This window comes from Callorhinus ursinus, unplaced genomic scaffold (assembly GCF_003265705.2).
Source record: "Callorhinus ursinus isolate GAN/ISIS: 27379988/994484 unplaced genomic scaffold, GSC_fseal_2.0 scaffold48, whole genome shotgun sequence".
NCBI classification, from domain to species: domain Eukaryota; kingdom Metazoa; phylum Chordata; class Mammalia; order Carnivora; family Otariidae; genus Callorhinus; species Callorhinus ursinus.
In genome coordinates, this window is record NW_027397110.1 from 8,807,116 (window position 1) to 8,825,176 (window position 18,061).

The 18,061-nt window shown below is 59.9% G+C and overlaps 1 protein-coding gene across 5 annotated transcripts in view; it reads right to left on the reverse strand.

Moving 5' to 3' along the window:
• MGAT3 (beta-1,4-mannosyl-glycoprotein 4-beta-N-acetylglucosaminyltransferase) overlaps positions 1 to 17,579 on the reverse strand; it is a 37,612-nt gene extending 20,033 nt beyond the window's left edge. The window contains exons 1-2 of one of the 5 annotated variants that reach the window (XM_025881761.2): positions 16,498 to 17,579; positions 9,844 to 10,022 (exon numbers count right to left, since the gene is read on the reverse strand). In XM_025881761.2, coding sequence (XP_025737546.1) covers positions 9,844 to 9,905 — 62 coding nt within the window. In that variant the 5' untranslated portion in view covers positions 9,906 to 10,022; positions 16,498 to 17,579. Of the gene's footprint in view, positions 1 to 839; positions 1,075 to 8,618; positions 8,780 to 9,843; positions 10,035 to 16,493 lie in introns of those variants that run through there. The other 4 variants (XM_073882742.1, XM_073882743.1, XM_025881763.2 and 1 more) reach the window with 4 other exon arrangements.
• Positions 17,580 to 18,061: the final 482 nt, after the last annotated feature.

Genomic DNA, 18,061 nt, shown 5'->3' on the forward strand with positions numbered 1-18,061 from the left:
AGGCCTAAAGGGGGGGCCGCTGACACCAGCCTGCAGGGTCCTTGCAGGGATCTGGGGAGGTGACGTGGCTGCTCCTGGCTCGGAGCCTGCAGCTCCAGGGCCCGGGGAACCCGAGCAGCCCAAGCCCCCGCCTGCGGGAGTGGCGGGGCCGGAGCAGGTGCACAGCTGGTTGGCTCTGCCACCCTGGGCACCTGGGGAGCCCCTGCAAAGCTGCAACAATAAGCCCTTTCTCTTTTTCCTCCCCAGTTAATCTCAGCCCACCCCTGCCAGCGAGGAGCCACAGCCCCCTTGGGTCAGGCCCTGACCATCTCCACTGGGGACACTCAGGAAGCCCCCACCAAATGGCAGGGGATACCACGCAGGACCGCAGGCACTGGGCCCCTGCTCCGTAATATGGAGCCACCAATCTGTTCCTGATCCTTTAATCACTCAGTCCTTCCCACCTGCTAGATCCAGAGACCATTCCAGGAAAGGCCCGCAAGTGCCCAAAAGTCCCACTGAGTGTGGAGAAGAAGACAGAACAACAGCAGTGAGCAGACCATCACCACCAGGGGACAGGGTCCTTCCAGGAGGCAGGTGGCCAGAGTCCAGGCCTCAGCCACACCATGAACCGCCCAGGAAAGCCTGGGCACCAAGGGCAGCAGCCCCTTCCCAAGTGAAGTGCTCCATCTCAGCTCGCTGTCACACAGCCATCATGGGGAAACTGAGGCTTGGAGAAGGGACAGGCCTTGCCCAAGGTCAGGCAGCAGCAAGCTGCGGGGAGGGCCCAGCTCAGCAGAGACCACGAGCATGCGCACCAACGCTCACCCAGGCTCCAGACCTCCCCATCCCTGGACCACCTCGTTTTCCCCAATGACCACTGGGGGACCTGATCTTCCAGCTTCTGGCTGACATCTGTGCTCCCAGTTCTGGAAGGGCTGCATTCCAGGTCTGCTGCTCTGTTTTCCTCCTCTGAGTTCCGTGACCCAGCTTCTGTGGTCTGAATCAAGGGGTGCTACTCGATGCTGTGTTCTGGGGTCTGGTCCCCAGGTTCTCCTTCAGAGAGTTCTGCAGTCCAGGTTCTCCTGCCCGCCACGGGAGGCAGGAGGACTCACAGCAGGAGGACTCACAGCCCCGGGGCCCGTGCTCCAGCTCCATCGGTCCTCAGGGCTGCTTTAGAGCAGCAAAAGCCGCATGGAGGGCCAGCACAGTGTTCCCAGGTCCCGGATCCCAGGGCCGCAGGGGATCGGAGCGCATACCCACAGCTGGGCAGGATTGTCCTTCCCCCCCCCCCCCCCCCCCCGGTCTCTCCAGGACGACGCTTCTGACCACCCTTGGCCCCACTGGCCTCAGCCCTCACCAGTCTGCACTGCAACAGACCCCAAGACGGCACTTCCCGAGGACAGAGACCTTGGGTCACGTTTCTTTGGGGTCAGGGCCTGGTACCTCCTTAGTGGGTGTCTGATAAACACCCGCTGAATGAATTAACTGGGTGGGCCGGAGGTACTGGCAAGATTATATACTGGCACAGCCGAAAGGACAAGTGGTCATATACGATGGAGCTGTTCCTGCTGTGTGTGGGGGAAGGGGACGTGCACAAAACCTATGCACAAAGATACACAAGCGGTCACACCCTGGAGTCAGCAGATCTGTGCCCCTGGCACCTAGCCTGGGCCCAGGCACTTGTTGGACAACAGCTGAACGAATGAATGAGAGCTCTGCACCAGGCACAGGGGCAGGGGCCTGGGGGAGACAGAGAAGGCATCCTCACCCAGGATCAAGGCTCAGCCGTGAGGACAAATACCATATCCGCCAGGCAGAACTTGACTGCTTTGCAGGAGGACCCCTGGAAAGGCGCTTCGGGGCAGGAGTCAGTAAGAAGGCAGTCAACAGTGATGCACACCCACTGGGGTGAAGCAAACAGCCCTGGGGGCCGCCTCTGGCTGGAAGAGGCGGATGGCAGCACCCGGGGGCCGAGTGGGCCGGCTTTCCAGGTGGAGGTGGGAAGGCAAGGGCTCCGAGGCACTGCAGGAAGGAGGTCAGAGGTTTGAATGGGCGTGTCTGGCTGGCTACATGGCCTCTAGGCTCCCCAGCCTGGTCCCCTGTCTGGGCTGAGGTGACCGTCACCTGAGCTGGGCCGCACCTTACAGCTGCTTTCTCTGCCCGGCCCACTGGCATCTCCCTCAAGGCCCTGCACTGTAAGCAGGCCCTCGGCAGACCTGCCCTGTCCTTAGGGTTCTCGTTGTCAGCATCCTGTGGGGCAGACAGATGGAAATTCTGGCAGGGAGAATCAGCCCTGCCCTTGGGGAGGGAGTCAGGCAGGGCTTCCTGGGCAGGGGGTGGGGGTGGGGGGTGAGGGGTGTCTCAAGGGATGAGCCAGCCCCTGCCAGGAGAGGAGGGGGAAGGCCCTTCCAGACAAGGGACGGCATCTGCAAAGGCCAGGAAAGCCAGCACCTGCATTTCCAGTCTAGGTGGGGGTGCCAGTGCCTGGAGGCAGGGACCACGAATTCTATTACCTCCCCCGCCAGTGGCGGGTACAGGGCCACTGCCCGTACCGAGGGGTGGCCCCAAACATTTCTAACAGCAGTGACATGCCAGGCCCCAGTAGCAGCCCTCAACACCCTTGCGAGGGGGTTTGCCTGGGGTCCCCCTGCCCCACTCCCAGACCCCCCAGCCCTGGTGGAGCCTCAACACCTCTGCTCTTCACCTTGGGTTATGGCGGGTGTGTGACCTTGAACCAGTCGCCCATACTCTGTGGGCCTCAGCTCAAAGACTGAAGCCTGTCCTGGGCTGTTCCAAGGACCAGATGGGACCAGAGGCCTGGCTCTGCCTCCCCAAAGGGGATCCCAAACACCTACTGTGTGCCAGAGCCCCCAACACACGCCTCTTTGTTTCTCTCTTCCGCCAGCCTGGAGGAGGGCTCTCTTCCCACCACTACCCCTTAGAGACGCAGAAGGCCCCTCGGGGGCAGGTTTTCTAACTCCAGGATATGGGCGTAGTTGAAAACCTACAGCCAAACCTGAGCCACTGCTAGAACCAATGGAGATAATGTGTTGGGTGCTTTGTACACGACAGAGTGCTACAGAGTCATTGGTTCTTTTGCCCAAAGGGCAAGGCTCCGGACTGCAGAACCACCCCCCCTGGCTGTGAGCCCGGCAAGTCGCCTGCCCTGCCCAGGACTCAGTTTCCACAGAATGCAATGAGGATTACTTGAGCACCACCACCCAGGGATCCTGTGATACTGAAATGAAATCATGCAAGAGAGCACCAGCATCTCGCTCCCATTCGGGCCATCAGTGAATTCCGACTATTCACCATCACAGTCCTAGGAGATGACTAGGAAGGCACCCCCTCAGGCTTCCTCCCAAACCCGCCAACCTGCACGGCTTCCTGCCCCTCTCACCATCACCATTCAACGAATACGAAAGAAATATTTACCAAATGCCTTTTCCACCTCAGGCAAGGGGCCAGCCCCCGGAGAGTGCCTGTGTAGCCCAGCCTGGAAGCCCAGCTCCTCCCTGGCCATCGGCAACCCTCCCTGTTCCCCTTCCCTGGCCACCATCACTCACCCAGCACGACGCACCCAGACTGTGTGCCAGGCCCGGGGTAGCCAGAGTGGGGCCCTGAGCGATTTCTCCAGAGTGTTAAGCAAGCTACGTGGGGTCCATGGCCGGCTGGGACCTGTTTCCAGAAGGAAACGGCAGCAGCAGGTGTCTGGATAAAGGGATGGGGGAGTCAGCATGGTGCGTGCAAAGCTGGGTTAGGGCAAGAGAGAGAGAGGCCGAGAACGCAGGTGGGGGAGCAGGGTCCCAGGGATCTGGGTTGAGGACAAGGGGGTCTCTTGAGGCGGCCTGGACTCCACTGGGCTGGGCAGGCTTTCTTGGAGCCCACAGGCCTCGTAGCCCCAGAACAGCATTTTAAAAAACCGGGTTTGCAGCCCTCTCTCCCACAGTGAGAGTCTGACTCAGCGGGGTGGGGTGGGGCCTGGGAAATATGTATTTTCCCCAAGCGGCCCAGGTGAGGCTAAGCAGGGCTTCCAGAGACAGCCCCAGGACAATGGGAAAGAAGGGAGCGGCCCCAGGGCTCCGAGGAGGGTGGCCTGGAGGCCAGAACACCAGTGAAGTCGCTGTCTCAGGCATCCAAGCTTCAGAGACCACTCTCCTCTGAGTGACTGAGGGGCCTAGACTCGGAGCCCCATCAAGGCGCTGGGGTCCTACAGGCTGGATACGATCCCAGCCCTGCCCCTTCCTGGCCCTGAGCCCCGGGCCCCAGGCACCCTCAAACTGCCAAATGGGGATAATAATAGTACCTACTTCGAGGGAAGTTAGGAGGCGTCGCTGGGATAATGCAGACAAAGTGCTTGGCCCAGCGCCCAGCACATAGTAAGTGCTCGATAAATAGCAGCAAATGATTATGACTCAGAGGTCAAGGTGGGGTAGAACGGCCTGGGAAGTCATCCATCACGGGTCTCTGTCAACCAGAATCCTGGAGACTGCCTCTGGCTGCCCTCCCTCGCTCAGACCCCCATCTGGGCTGCCCCTTCTGGGAAGTTCCCAGCCTGCCTGGCGAGGGCAGCTGGACGGCAGACCCGGAGGAGACCCCAGTGTCAGCAGGGCTCCGGCCTCCTGTCCTGGCCCTCACCCTGTTCCTCCCCAGGGATTCCTACTTCAGTGGGAACCACAGTCTTGAGCCAAATAAGCTCTAATTTCATAAAACAACGGAGCAATGAGGTACGTGAACGATTCTTATTGTTCCAATTTTATTTGTATAAAAAAGACGAAAATAAGTGAGCCCACAGGGGACTTTCCACTTGAGGCGGTGCAAGAAAAAGTATTTTGGGACCCTGATTACTTCCTGGATTCCTGGCAGGGCCATGGGCCCATGTGGTCCCCGTCCAAGACCACAGGAGGGTGGTCTACTACCCTCCACCACACTGATTCCGGCCCCGCCCAGGGCCTCACTTCCCTTCTAGGAGGTGTGGATAAGCAGGGTCCCTGTGACCATCCCTCTGTGGTCTGAGGCTGCCCTCCTGAGGGTCAGTCTCCTCCACCAGGGATGAAGAAGGGGGGAGGATGGGGCAAAGGACAGGGCCACTCCCGGGGGCTGACAATCATTAATTCACTTAATCATCCATCCATCCATCCATCCACCCATCCATCCATTCATTCGAGCTCCTAGAGGACGCGGAACTCGCAGCCTCACTGAACACGCAATAGCAAACACATTAACGAGACAGACGTGGTACTCCGCCAGCCCAGAGCAAGGAGCTTCCCTGCACGACTGATGCTCAGCTCGGATGGAGAGGATGGGTCATCGCACTGTGCCTCCATTTCCCCATCTGCAAAGGGGATGATCACAGTACCTCTGTCACAGGTTGCTCTAGAGACGTAACAAATGTCAGGTATTGATATTTTGATGGGCAGGCAGTGTGCCCAAGAGAGGCTGTAAGGCCGGGGGTGACAGCAGAAGGGGAGAAGGGTCTGTGCGATGTGGGGTGGAGGGCTGGCACAGAGTTTCAGGGGACATTGGAAGAGGTGGGTGGAACAGACATTCAGGCAGAGGGAAGAGCATAAGCAAGGGAATAGAATTTGACATTTGAGGCCTATCTGGACCATATCTCAGAGCTCTGTCAGGCGGAAGCTTGGGATCCAGCTGGGTCATTCTGTGCAGACAGCCCAAACCAGGCCACGGTCAAAGGGAGCTAGAACTAGAGTGAGGCAGGGTCTGAGGTGTGGAGGCTCCCAGGAAGGGAGGCACCAGCCCTCCTCCCCCCCTGCCCTGCATCTCACTGTGGGTACTTATTCAGAGTGATCTGGTCCTGCCCTCAACCTGTCCAATGTCCCCTGCTCCTCCCAGCTACAGCACGGCCTGGCTGCTCCCCAAGTCTACCCGACCAGCAGTCTCTGGAGCCTCTCTTCTCATTCAACTTCCATTTATTAAACACCTACTGAATGCCCGGGTGCCGAAGTTGGCTTGTACCAGCTCCCACTGTGACATGGATGAGCTGTTGGTATAGCTTCAAATGGGCCTTGCTGGAAGATTTACACCACAGAAACCTGCCAACACTGTTCATCGGGACCTTTTTTCTCCCAGAGAGTCTGCTGCCAGCATACCATTGCCCCTGCCCCAGCAATGGACACAGAAAGGCAGGCCTCTGCCTATAGGGACTCACAACAGCAACGTAGACACCTTATCTAGAGGAGCAGGCTGCATCACCTACAAGGAGGCAGGGGGTGAACGAGGAGACTCATTCTGAAAGAGGGGGCATGAATGCTTACTAGAAATGGAACCAAGCTGTTCAAATAGCACTAGTGTGCATCATTCCCATTTTAGAGGCAAGGAAACTGAGGCCCAGAGAGGCAGAGTCACACTAGTCCACAGCTGCACGGGAAGAAGTGGCAGAGTCGAGATTCGAACCTAGGCCACTGGATCCAGAATCCTTGCTTTTAACTTCTGCACTTGACTCTCCCACAGTGCAATTATTGCCACCCTCCCCCTGCCCCTAGGCAGCCAGCACAGGGCTAGGCAAGACCACGGATGCCCAGGACTATTTGCTGCCCAACTAGATTCCATTCTCCTGGGGGCAAGGTCTGTGTCCTCTCCACCTGGCTGCCCAGGACAGTGCCCCTCATAGGAGGTCATTGTGTTTGTTGGTCTCAGTGTCTGGAGAACCTTCTGGAAGGGAGCCCTGGTCCCCATGTGCAGGGCTAGAACTGGCTAGCAGGAGCGCTGCAGCATGGAGAACAAAGAGGCTTTGGCCTTGGGGAACACAGCAGGGTTCTGCTGAATGTCATGGCTCAGGTACCCATAGGGGCAAGCATAGGCTGCCTACGCAGACCACCCGGCTCCAGCCACTGCCCCTTGCTCTTCTCTTCTCCCAGAATAACGTGAGGACGTGGACATGCAATTCCCCCAGCCCTTGGCTCCCCCCGGGGTCACATCCAGCCCTCACATGATCCTCATCACCACCGGTACAAAGTGAGCCAGTAAAGTGAGCCTGGCCCACCAGCTGACATCAGTGTCCCCATTTTCCAGGTAATGATCCTGACACAGCAGACAGGGATTTCCCGACTACTTCTCAGGTGCTGGGCACCCTAAACTCATCATCTCATTCAGACCTCTCCACAACCCTGTGGCAGACTCTCCCCATTTGACAGATGTGGAAACTGAGCCTCAGAAAGCGGACTTGCTTGCGGCGGCCCAGCCACCACAGTAAGAGGGATCTCAGATGTGGGTCAGGCAGCCCTGACCGCAACAGGGGCCCTGGGCAGACTCAGGAGGGGATTCCGAGCCAGATGGCAGCACTCCCAGCCCCATCTGCTCCTCACTGTCCTCAGAAGCTAGTGCCAGCTCCCTGGTAGGGCCTGCCACCTCACCTCCACCTGGCCCTCCTTCCCATCAGCTTGGGCACTCCTCTCTCTTCACCCCGCCCTGCCTGACCAGCACCCCTCTCCAGCTCTCCACTCGTATCAGGCACTCCCATCTCAGAGCTTCTGCTCCTGCCATTCCCTCTACCTAGAGTGCCCTTCCCTCCTCTCCTGAGCAAGCCAACTCTTCCAGCAAGTTCTCTCTCCTCCTTGGGCTGGCGGCACCTCTTTCAAACTTTCAGAGGACCCTGTGCCTATCTCCTTGGTCCTCGGAGGCCCCCTGCCTGGATCTTTAGTAACTGCCCCGGGAGGTGAGGCGCCAGTGCCCACAACTCCCCCTCGGGGCAGATCTGGACTGGTGTCCCAGGAGTGAGGAGGAGTACCATCGGGATGGGGGCAGTGCCGGTTCTGGGGGACCATGGAGGGGTCTCCCTGGGGTAGTATTCCTGCGCACACCCCTTCTAGAGAGTCTTCCAGAGCTGGGAGAGTCACCTGACCTCAGGCCACCAAACCCATCTCTGCTTCTCATGGCACCCCAGCTCAGGCTCCACCATTCCCGCTTACACCCAGGCGCGCTCCCCTCCCCACCCCCGGTTCCAGAACTCACTATTTGCAGATATTTATAGCGCCCTCCCCCAGCCAGGTTCCCTCCCCCGCCCTGGGCAGTGCAGTGAAAAGAGCGGGAGCCCCCCCCAAAGAATCGGGGGTGCTCTTCCCACTCCCCTCTGCCTGGTCGCCACGAGCAGCCACAGTCCCAGCCCCCGCACCCGCCCTGCTCCCGGACCGCGCCTGGGCCTCCGCCGCCGCAGCCCCGGGTCGGGGGTGGGGAAGGCGGGCGCTGAGGCCTCCCACCCCCAGCCCCGCGCCGCGGCGGAGGTTTGTGGTGGGGGGGCGCACGGCGCACAAAGCGCCGCTCGAGCCCCGCGCCGCGGGGACGCCCCCCGCCCAGGCCGGGGGAGGGGATCGGAGGGATGAGGCTTTGCCCTCCGGGGCCGGGAAAAGCTCCGCGGAGCAGCCGGGTTGGGGGAGGGGGCGCCGGAGCTGAGTAGCCTCCCAGGCATCCCCCCCAGCTCGGCCCCCCCCAGCACCCTCCCCCTGGCCCCGTGCTCCCGCCCCCGCCCCTAGGGTCACGCTCACGGAGGGGGCCGTGGGAGCCGTGACGGGGGGCGCCGCGAGCGCGGAGGAGGCGGCGCGGAGATGGAGGCGGAGGGCCGGGAGTGCGGGGATGGCGGGGCTGCGGCGCGGGCCCTCGGGACGCCGGGGTCAACTCACCCATCGCCTGCTGGGTCTCAGCAGCGGCGGCAGCAGCGGCGGCGGCGGCTCCGCGGCCCCCGGGGCCCCCGGCGGGGAGATGCTGGCGTCCGCCGCAGCCTCTCGCCCCATCCCGGGCTCCGGCAGCGGCTGCGGTGGGCGCCCGGCATCGCGGGCGGCGCGGCCCGGCCCCGATCCCCGCCCCCCGCCCCCACCTCCACCCCGTCCCGCGGGCCCGGCGCGGCCGCCTGGCTGCACCCCGGGGCCGCGGCTGGGGGCCGGCGAGCGGACGGACGCGGGGGAGGGCCCCCCGGGAGGCGCGCGGGGGGTGGGGGTGCGGAGGCGAGGCCCGAGCGCCGCGCGCAGAGGTGCCCGCTCCCGCCCGGCTCGGCGGCTCCGGCCCCCGCCCCACCCCCACCGGAGCCCCCTCCCCTCCGCCGCCGGCTGCGCTCCGCTCGCCGCGCCGCTCTGGGCCGGGGGGCGCCTCGGGCCGCAGTCTCCGGCCGCCGCTGCTCCGCGCCTCCCGCGTGTGCGATCAAATGTGTGTGTGTGCGCGCCCCTGCCTGTGACCGTGCGTGCGCCGGCCCACGGCCGGGTGCGTCCTGGGCGGTTGTGTGTGCGATGGGAGGCGGGGCGGGTCAGAGTGTGTGTGTCTGTCTGGTGTGTGCATGGGTCTGCGCGTCCGCTTCTGTGTGCGTCTGTGTTTTGCAGTGTGCATGGGACTGTGTGACCTACAGTTCCCGGGAGTGCCTGGGCGTGCACATCTGCGTTATGGTGTGTGCGTGGATCCGGCGGCTGTGCCTGCGTGTACCTGGACCGTGATTGTGTGCACGTATCTGTGACCGTGTGGAGGGGCCTCTCGGGCTCGTGTGCGTGCGTGACTCTGGGCGGCTGTGCTTACACGTACACGCATCGAGGATCGCGTGCAGAGGCCTGGTCTTCCATTGCGGTGCGTGCATACCACTAGGCCTTTGACCCAGTCTACGCAGGTCTGTGTGTCTGCGTGGGTGCGTGGCCAGTGTATACCGAGCCGGGGTCCACGGGCCTTTGTCTGCCTGTATCCTTCCGACACCGCCCTGTACGTGTACATATACGTATGTGCCAGAGCCACTGTGCGCTCCCTCCCCAGGCCCCACCGCTCTCTCTCCCCCAGCCCCGTCCCTGACTCCTGTCCTGGGCATAAACCTCCCCTCCCCCACGCCCTTCAGCGAAACTCAAGGCCCCAAGGTCCGCACGCGTTGCCTACCTCTTGAGCCTCCTCTCCCGCCATCTGGCCACCAGTGGTTCTCCGAGCGCCCACCACTTCATACCCTGGCTTCTCGTGATCTTGCTTGGGGCTCTGAGGTGGCCTCCATGTGCTTCCCGCCCTTCTGGCAGTTCCTTCCGCTCAGGGACTCCCGGGTGAAGCAGTCACTTCCGCCCCGTCTGCGGGGCACCCTGGGTACACAGTGAGCACGGCTCTGAACTATAGGTGAAGGTGCATGGGGAGGGCTGAGAGACGGCTCAAGGCTAGGTCCCAGCAAATGTCCTCAAGGGGGGATCCCACTGGCCTTTGCTAGGCCTTTGGAGCTGCCTCTGGCTGGGCTTCCTGCTCCACGTGCCCCCTGCCCACCTTCATCTATCTTTGCCAAGCAGACAGTGACCCTTTTCGAACGTTCATCTGAGCCGGTCACTCTCCCCCCGACTCCTCAGTGGCTCCCACTTGCCCTCAGCTTAAGCTCAGCGCCTGGGCAGGGCAGGAGGCCCTGGTGACCTGGCTCTGTCTCTTCTCCAGCCTCACTCCCCACCCCTCTTCTCTGTGGAGACTCCCTCTAAGCCAAGAGTAGGCAAACTATTTTGTGTAAGGGCCAGCTAGTCAATATTTTAGGCTTTGCTGCCTGTAGGGTTTCTGTCTCAACTACTCAATTCTGCCACTGTAGTATAAAATCAGCCATAGACAATATGTGAAGGAATGAGCATGGCTGTGTTCCAATAAAACTTTATTTATGGACACTAAAGTGTGAATTTTATGTAATTTTCTTGTGTGTGAAACCTTATTCTTCTTTCGTTTTTTCTTTTCCTAATCTTTGAAAATGTAAAAATCATTCCCAGCTGGCATCACTCTAAGCACATCCCTGTACCTTTTGTAACATCCTTATGACTCCCTTGCTTCAGGTATCCTGCATTCCCTGCCAATCCCATCTATTCTACCCCAAAAAGTCAGCATTCTCTTCCCTACCTGCTCCTCCAGCTGACTCTCTGCCCTTCTCTTTCCCCTGTGGAGAAGGTTCCCAGTGGAACCCTCACACAGGCTCACCTCCGTCTCTTCCGCCTCTCCCCATGCCTCTGCCTGGGGACTCTTGTCACCTGGAAAGGGCCATCTCAGAAACAGAGACACTTTCCTTGCCCCTGACTTCCCCAGGAGAATCTGCTCTTCCTCCCCTGGCCTCTCCTGCGGCAACTTGGGCAACCTTTGGCCCAAGAGAAAGGCACTGTTTCAGGTCTGGCTTGCTCTGGGCATCTTGGAAACCTCAAAGCTGGCCCATTAGCACCAAGCTGGGAACGAAATATCGTATCCCTCCATGTTCACAGCTCCCATCAAAGGGTGCCCAAGGTAACAAGACTAGGGGGCCCTGGAGCCTGGACTGAAACCCGGGTTTGCGGGACTCTCTCATTCATTCTCCATGCTGGGGTGTTCACAGGGAGCAGCCAATGGCAGTCATCTCTCACCGAGGGTGTACTCTTTCTTCCCGTGACAAGCTCTGGCTCCCAAGGCTATGAGCCAAGAAGGTCCAGATCAAGGCCTGAGCCACAAATACGCCTTTTTCATCCCTTGAAGTTTTTTTAATTGATTTGGGTGAACAGATAATAGCTACACAGCACAAATTTGAAAATTATTGAAAGATGTCCAGTGGAAAGGAAGCTCCCAGCCCCAGCCCCGGCCACCCACTTTCCTTCATGACATTTTTTTTTTTTTTTGGATGCAGTTCATTTGATGTGAAGCCATTTTGTTGTGACCCAAAAACCAATCCATTACATTTATAGCTTGTCTCCCTTTTGGTTTTTTAAAATAAGGTGTGAGGGGAGCCTGGGTGACTCAGTCGTTAGGCGTCTGCCTTCGGCTCAGGTCATGATCCCAGGGTCCTGGGATCGAGCCCCGCATCGGGCTCCCCGCTCGGCGGGAAGCCTGCTTCTCCCTCTCCCACTCCCCCTGCTTGTGTTCCCTCTCTCGCTGTGTCTCCCTCTGTCAAATAAATAAATAAAATCGTAAAATAAATAAATAAATAAAATAAGGTGTGAAACCGATGTTTTCTCCCGTCCTTGAGCCTCCAGGCCCTGCCTGTGTTATGGACTAAAAAGTAAGGATCCATGGGGAGGGTCCCACTGTTCGGGGATAAGCGGGTTCAGGAACCAGAGAGATCTGGCTTGGGTCTGGGTCTTCATGTGAGTGGCTTAGCTCTCAGTTTCCTCATCTGTGAAATGGGGATAAGGAAGCCTCCCTCCTCAAGTGCCTCAGAGGGTGAAATGGGTCCCTGTACATAAGGCGCCCCCCTCAGGGCATGCCAGCCAGATTGTCCTAGCTGGCACAGCGATCACAGGGCCACTGTCTCCTGAGCACCCTTAGCTGGGTCCGGGGGAGACACCCAATAAGTATTTGCCAGGAAAAAAAAATGATTAGTGCCATTTGTGTGCATATTACCTGTCATTAAAAAAAGCAGTGATTGTTCATCTTGACCTGTCTGAAAATGGCCACTTGAGGAAAGCTCTGTTCCCAAGGCCCTGCTTCAGGCGTCTATACCCTGGATCCCTCACGAGAGCACCCACACCCACATGTGGGTGCCCCTAAGTTCATGCAGGGGTAAGGTACCCGCCAGGGCAGCTGGGTAGAGGAACAAGTGCGGGATTGCCCTGCCCTGCCTGGAGCTGGCTGGGTCAGACTCCGGGGGCCTGCTCACTAAGCTCCTTCCTCCCCCCTCCACTCCGGTCTTTGTTCTCCTGACCTTTCTGGATTCCAAGCTTCTTTGAGGCCGCAAGAGAGTCAGCCTTGGTGGGGCCATACGCAAGTCAGCCTCCGCCTGCCCAGTGCACTCTGGCAGTCTCTATGAGCGGTGGGGGCTGTGTGTGGCCAGCCTGCCCTCCAGCCCCTCAGAGATGACTAGTGACTTGCTCAGTCACACGCAGAGCCAGCCCACCAGGCCCCACCTCTCTACCCTCCCAACCCCAGGAGCCCACCTCTGCGAGAGCTGGCCAGAAGGGGAGATAAGCCTGTTTCTTCTCCAGCGTTTAGAGAGGTCTGGCACACAGCAGGTGCTCAGCAGGTGGAGAAGCTGAACACTGGCATGATGAATCTAGCTTCCTTGTGTGTGCCAGTCACTCCGAGGCCCTAAGCCTCAGTTTCCTCGTCTGTAAAATGGAAGTAATCACTGCCCAACATCACGCTGGAATCTGGACCTTTCCAACTTCTCCCTCCTCACTCACTTCTTGTCCTATCTCTAAGCCACCAAAGAGGATGTGGGGGAGGGTTGGGGGCGGGGTGGGGGGCCTTGGTAGGTCACCCTCCTTCCCTGCCCCCTCCTCTAGGGCCTGACAAGGAAGCTGTGCAAGGCTGAAAGCTGAAAGAAGCCCAGATACAAGATGAGCCAGCCCAAGGTGGTGTCACCTTACAGCTCGGCAGCCCTCTTTCACCTGGGGCCCATTTGGCTCTGTGAACAATTGCTAGGTCTGTTGCCCCTTCCCGCAGCTGCTGCCTGGCCCGTGGGAGCCACATTCCTCCCTCCCTGGGTCATCTGCCTCCTGGCCCTGGGTCCCCGAGGTGGGGAGTCCCTGACCCCTGCCAAGGGCCAAGCTCCAGCCCTGCCAAGGCTCCTGGCAGGCAGGGAGCGCGGCGTGAGCTGGCTCCTAGCCTTCGGTGTCTTCATCTGCAGAATGGGCTCGAGGGTGGCTGCCTGACCCCATGTGGGTCGCCAGCAGGGCTATTCAATAAACGTCAGGTTCCCTTCCTTCTCTCTCCCCTGCTGGCTGAAGTCACCAGACCGGCAGCCTGCCCTGCCCTCCCCCACCTGCACTCCCTCCACTCATCCATGAATGAGCCCTTCCCAGAAGCACACCGCAGGCCGCCCTCGGAAATGCTTGCCGTTTCTCCAACTCTTCTCAGCCCTGCCCCTCGGCGTATCTTAAGTCTTTCTGCCCAGAAAGCCTTTCTGGCAAATCTTCTACTCATCCTTCAAGACCCGACCCAATGTGCCCTCCCCCCAGAGGCCACTGTGACTTCCGGTTCCCAGAGGGCTTGCTCATGCCCCATTGGGAGAGTACCCCCATCAGGGCCTTTGCTGTCCCTGGACTCTGCCTGCAGTGCCCTTTCCAGCCCGTCCGCCCATCTCTAAGTACTCATTCCACCCATCCCAGCGTCCAGGGCAAATCCTATCTCATCCTGTGCCCAAGTGCTTCCAGAAAGGCCCCGAAGGGAGGCCAGGATACCAGGCAGGAAGTGCTCAGGATCCCAGCCTCCCAGCCGGGCCTCTTTAACATAACGATGAGATGGGGTTTGCCCTGACGCCTTTCTCAGTGCTGGGAGACAGAAGGCTCTAAGGCAGGGGTCCCTGATGGCTCCAGGTTTGTCTGGGCCAGGTCCCGCTGCCTGGGTGAGCTTGGACAAGTCTTCTCTCTACAAGCCTCAGTTTCCACATGTGTTAAGTAGAGGGGATGGATTAGACAGGGGGCCAGGAATCTCCTGAAATTCCCTGTCCCATGGCATGTGCGCGCGTGAGCACGTGGGAGGGCACGTGCACACGTATAAACATGGGTGTCAGTCTGTGTACACTTGGGTGTGATGCACTTGCTTGTGTGAACCTGTGTGTGAGCGTGTTTGTGCGTGCGTGCACATGCATGGTTCTCTGGGAGAGGGTCTCTGCTTGTTATTGGATTCTCAAAGGATTCAGGCCCCGGATGAAGGATTGCCATGCTCTCCCGCACAATTCCTTGGTGTTCCTCCCTCAGTGGGGACTCCGGTCAGTCCTCCACGGCTCCGCCTCTGTCCTTGCAGTAGCTTCCCTACACCTGTTCCTGCTTCTGCTCCCTTCCCACAGAAGCGAGCGGTCAGTGTGACTCTGGAAGGCACAAGTCAGATCACCTCCCTCCTCCGCTCAAATTGCGCCGTGGCTCCCCACTCAGCCAAAGTGAGGTCAGTTGCTACGGTGGGGGGGGCGGTCACAAGTCCCCACCTGGTCTAGGTTGGTGCCTCCCTGGCCCCCTTCCTCCACACTGTCCCCATGCTCATCAACCTGCTATGTGGTGGCTGTTTCCTCCATCCAGACCTCTCTTCCCCCCAGGTACCCATGGGGCTCCTCCTTTTTCCAGTCTCAGTGCAAATGCAGGGCCCCCCCAGCACCCTTTAGGGTACAGCTCCCCGATCCCTTTGTCTACTCTCCTTTCTCCATAACACTTTTGACCACCTAGCCTACAAGATAACTTCCTATGCTTCTTGTTCTTCTGCTTGTCTCCCTCTGCCCCCACTCCCCAGAACATAACCCCTGCCAGGACAAGGATCTGTCTGTCCTGCCCCCGCTGCTGTCACCCCAGCACCTGGCACAGCCCAGCACCGAGTAGGTGCTCAATAAATACTGTCGCATAAGCTTCAGACCACCGCCTTCCCTGGCCCTCATGCGCAGTGTCTACTGTGGGGGGCAAGGGATGGCGGGAACCCAGAGAGAACAGCACTGGCCTTCCAGGCAGGGGAGACCTTGAGACTGAAACAGTCCTCCTGTTAGGGCTGGGACCGCTGCGTGGTTGCAAATGGATGTGACCCAGGACGCCAATCGCCCTTGGTACCATGAGCTGCACACTTAGCTGGGCCCTGGCAACCACTCCTCGAAACTGGGGAGCCTGCTCTGTCTGGCAAGCCCTCCTCCTTCCCCGGGCAGCCCCCACCAACCCCACGTGCTGCATCCCCATGTGAGTAACAGAGCCCACCCGATGGCTGAGACGCAGAGCCAGGACCTGGACCCCAGAGCCCAGTGCTCTGGCCAGCAGGCGCCAGATTCCTGCTGCGTCTTCTCCCTCACGGCAGCCAACCCCACAGAGAGAGGAAAGCGAGCACATGGTGGGGCGGGGTTATAACCACTCACTGATTGGGAGCCTACTGTATGCCTGTCTCTGGGCTCCAGGCTGCAGCGGAGCAGAGAGGAACCAGACTCTCCCCTGCCCCCCAGGGGACCCAGACCACTGGATGAGCCGGAAAGACAGCAGGGAGGCGGCCAACGGTCCAGCTAGGGGGCTGGGAGGGTGGAGGCTGCATCGGCCAGGCCTCAGAGGCTGGGGCAGATTTGGAAACACAGCAAAAGGGAGGAAAAGGGCGTCCAGGCTGAGGATGGATGGGTAAGGAACTAGTCATAGCCAGAAAGTGGGGGCGCAGGGTGCGTGGAGGGAGTAATTCAGCCTAAGGAACCCCCACAAGCTCCAGAGACACCACAGGTGCTGAGGGAGGACTTGGCAGTGACACCCACTGCAGCCCACGGCCAGCCCAGGAGGGGGGCCTGCAGGAGTGAGGCTCGGGGGCTGGGTCACAACCAGAAGTCACACCAGGGGGAGAAGTGGACACACCCACACCCACAGGCGTGTGCACACACCGACACATGCATGGAGCAGGCCCCCATCTGCTGGCGAGAGCACCTGCTGGGAGACTCCCTCCCCTTGTGTCTCACGCACATGCACCGCGGAGCCTGGTACACACAGACCCACAGACACACTCCCTGTGCACACACACAGAACACGCCTCTACACCCACAAGCTCTGCTGGGCACTCCCCACAAACTCACAGGAGGACATTCCACAGGGCCACCGCAGGGAGGGCAGGGCAAAGCATGGCCCCCCCAGAACCGCCCTCCTGCCTCCTAGCACCCTGCTTTACACGGCCAGCACCTGCCTCGGCAAAGGGGCCTCGAAACACCATCAACAGAGGTGAGGCACGAGTGGAGCGATGCTGGGTCCCGGCCTGTCCATCCTCCAGCAGCCTTGGCTTCTGGGGCCCTTCAGCAAGGCTCCATCCTCACCGCTGCTGAGCCAAGTCCTTGCCCGTACTACAGTTTTTGGAGGTGCCTTGGGTCAGCAGTTTCTCTTGTCCTTGTGACAGCCAGGAATCGGAGTAACAGGGTGCTGCTGGGAGTCTTGTTCAGGGTCCAGGCTGTGCGCTGGAGCGGGGCTGATGGGCAGAACTAGAGGAAGAACTAGAGGAAGGGAGAAGTTCACCCCTGAAAGGGAGCTACCGTCAAGGCCTGAGGCTGACGGAACTGTCCTGATGGGGCGGATTGAGCCTCACGCCCGTGACCTAGGTGGGGCCCCAAGGGCATCTCCTGCGGCGCCCGGTGCACTCACACCTGCGGGGGGGACACTCACAGCACCGCGGCAGCCCGGATCCTGGGACAGCTTCGGTGGCTGCGAGAGATCTGGGCGGTGGGCTGGGAACCGGTCAGAACAAGCCAGTTTCTTCATGGGCACCGCGGCCCTGCCGTGGCTCCACCACTCCTCCCAGTTCTTTAGTGACTCCTCCTGGGACGGACATTCCAGACCTTTCCATGCCAGCCGCGCTCCCTTTGGCCCGCTGTCCGCCCCTTGCCGGGGCCTGACTAGCGCGCGCGCGCACACACACACACACACACACACACACACACACACACACACACACACACGAGGCCTCTTGCGGGCCCCCAACGGGCCGTCCTCCAGTTTATGCAACCGGCTTTTGTGGTGGCTTTTGTGGTGGGGCTTCTGGCGCTGTTGCTCGCTGCCTGTGATCTGCTGCGCTCATGGCTCGGAGAGGCTCAGGTGCTCAAAAAATTCTGGTGTAAAGAAAGCTCAGCCATGTTACGGTGTCAGACCATGGATTAGAACACGGATGAAGACGGCAGGGCTTGAGTTCTGCTATCGTTGCTGCTTTGGGCCATTTTCATCTCCCTGTGCCTCAATTTCTCCTTTTGTACCAGGGGAAGAAGTGCGTCTACTGTGTGGGATTTTTGTCAGGAGTAAGTTCAGACATGGTCAGTGCTTGGGACATAGTGGGTGCCATTATTACCACATACCGCTATTACTGGCTCATAGGTGGTCAGTGCTCAGAGTCCCTGTGACTTCCTTCTGGAATCTTCTAGTTGGGAGGGGTCTTTGAAAGCCTTGGAGTTCCAGCCTAGTCCATTGCACCAGGGAGAAAACAGGGACCAGAGAGGGGCTGGGGCCTGCCCAGGGCCAGAAGAGGCTAGCTGCTAGCACAAGACCCCATAACCATGGCCTTCAACCATGGCAGTGCACATGGCCCAAGGCCCTGAGGCCCAGACCACTTGCCTTGGCTGGGCACTGCCGCTCTTCAGGATGTTTGATCCCTGCCTCTAGCCGGGACTGGGGCCGCAGAGGTCTGGGCCCCATGATGTGAAGAAGCCCTGCCAGGGCTGGGGCCTGTGCAGAAGAGACACCCTGCTTCTGGTACCTTCTCTGGAGCT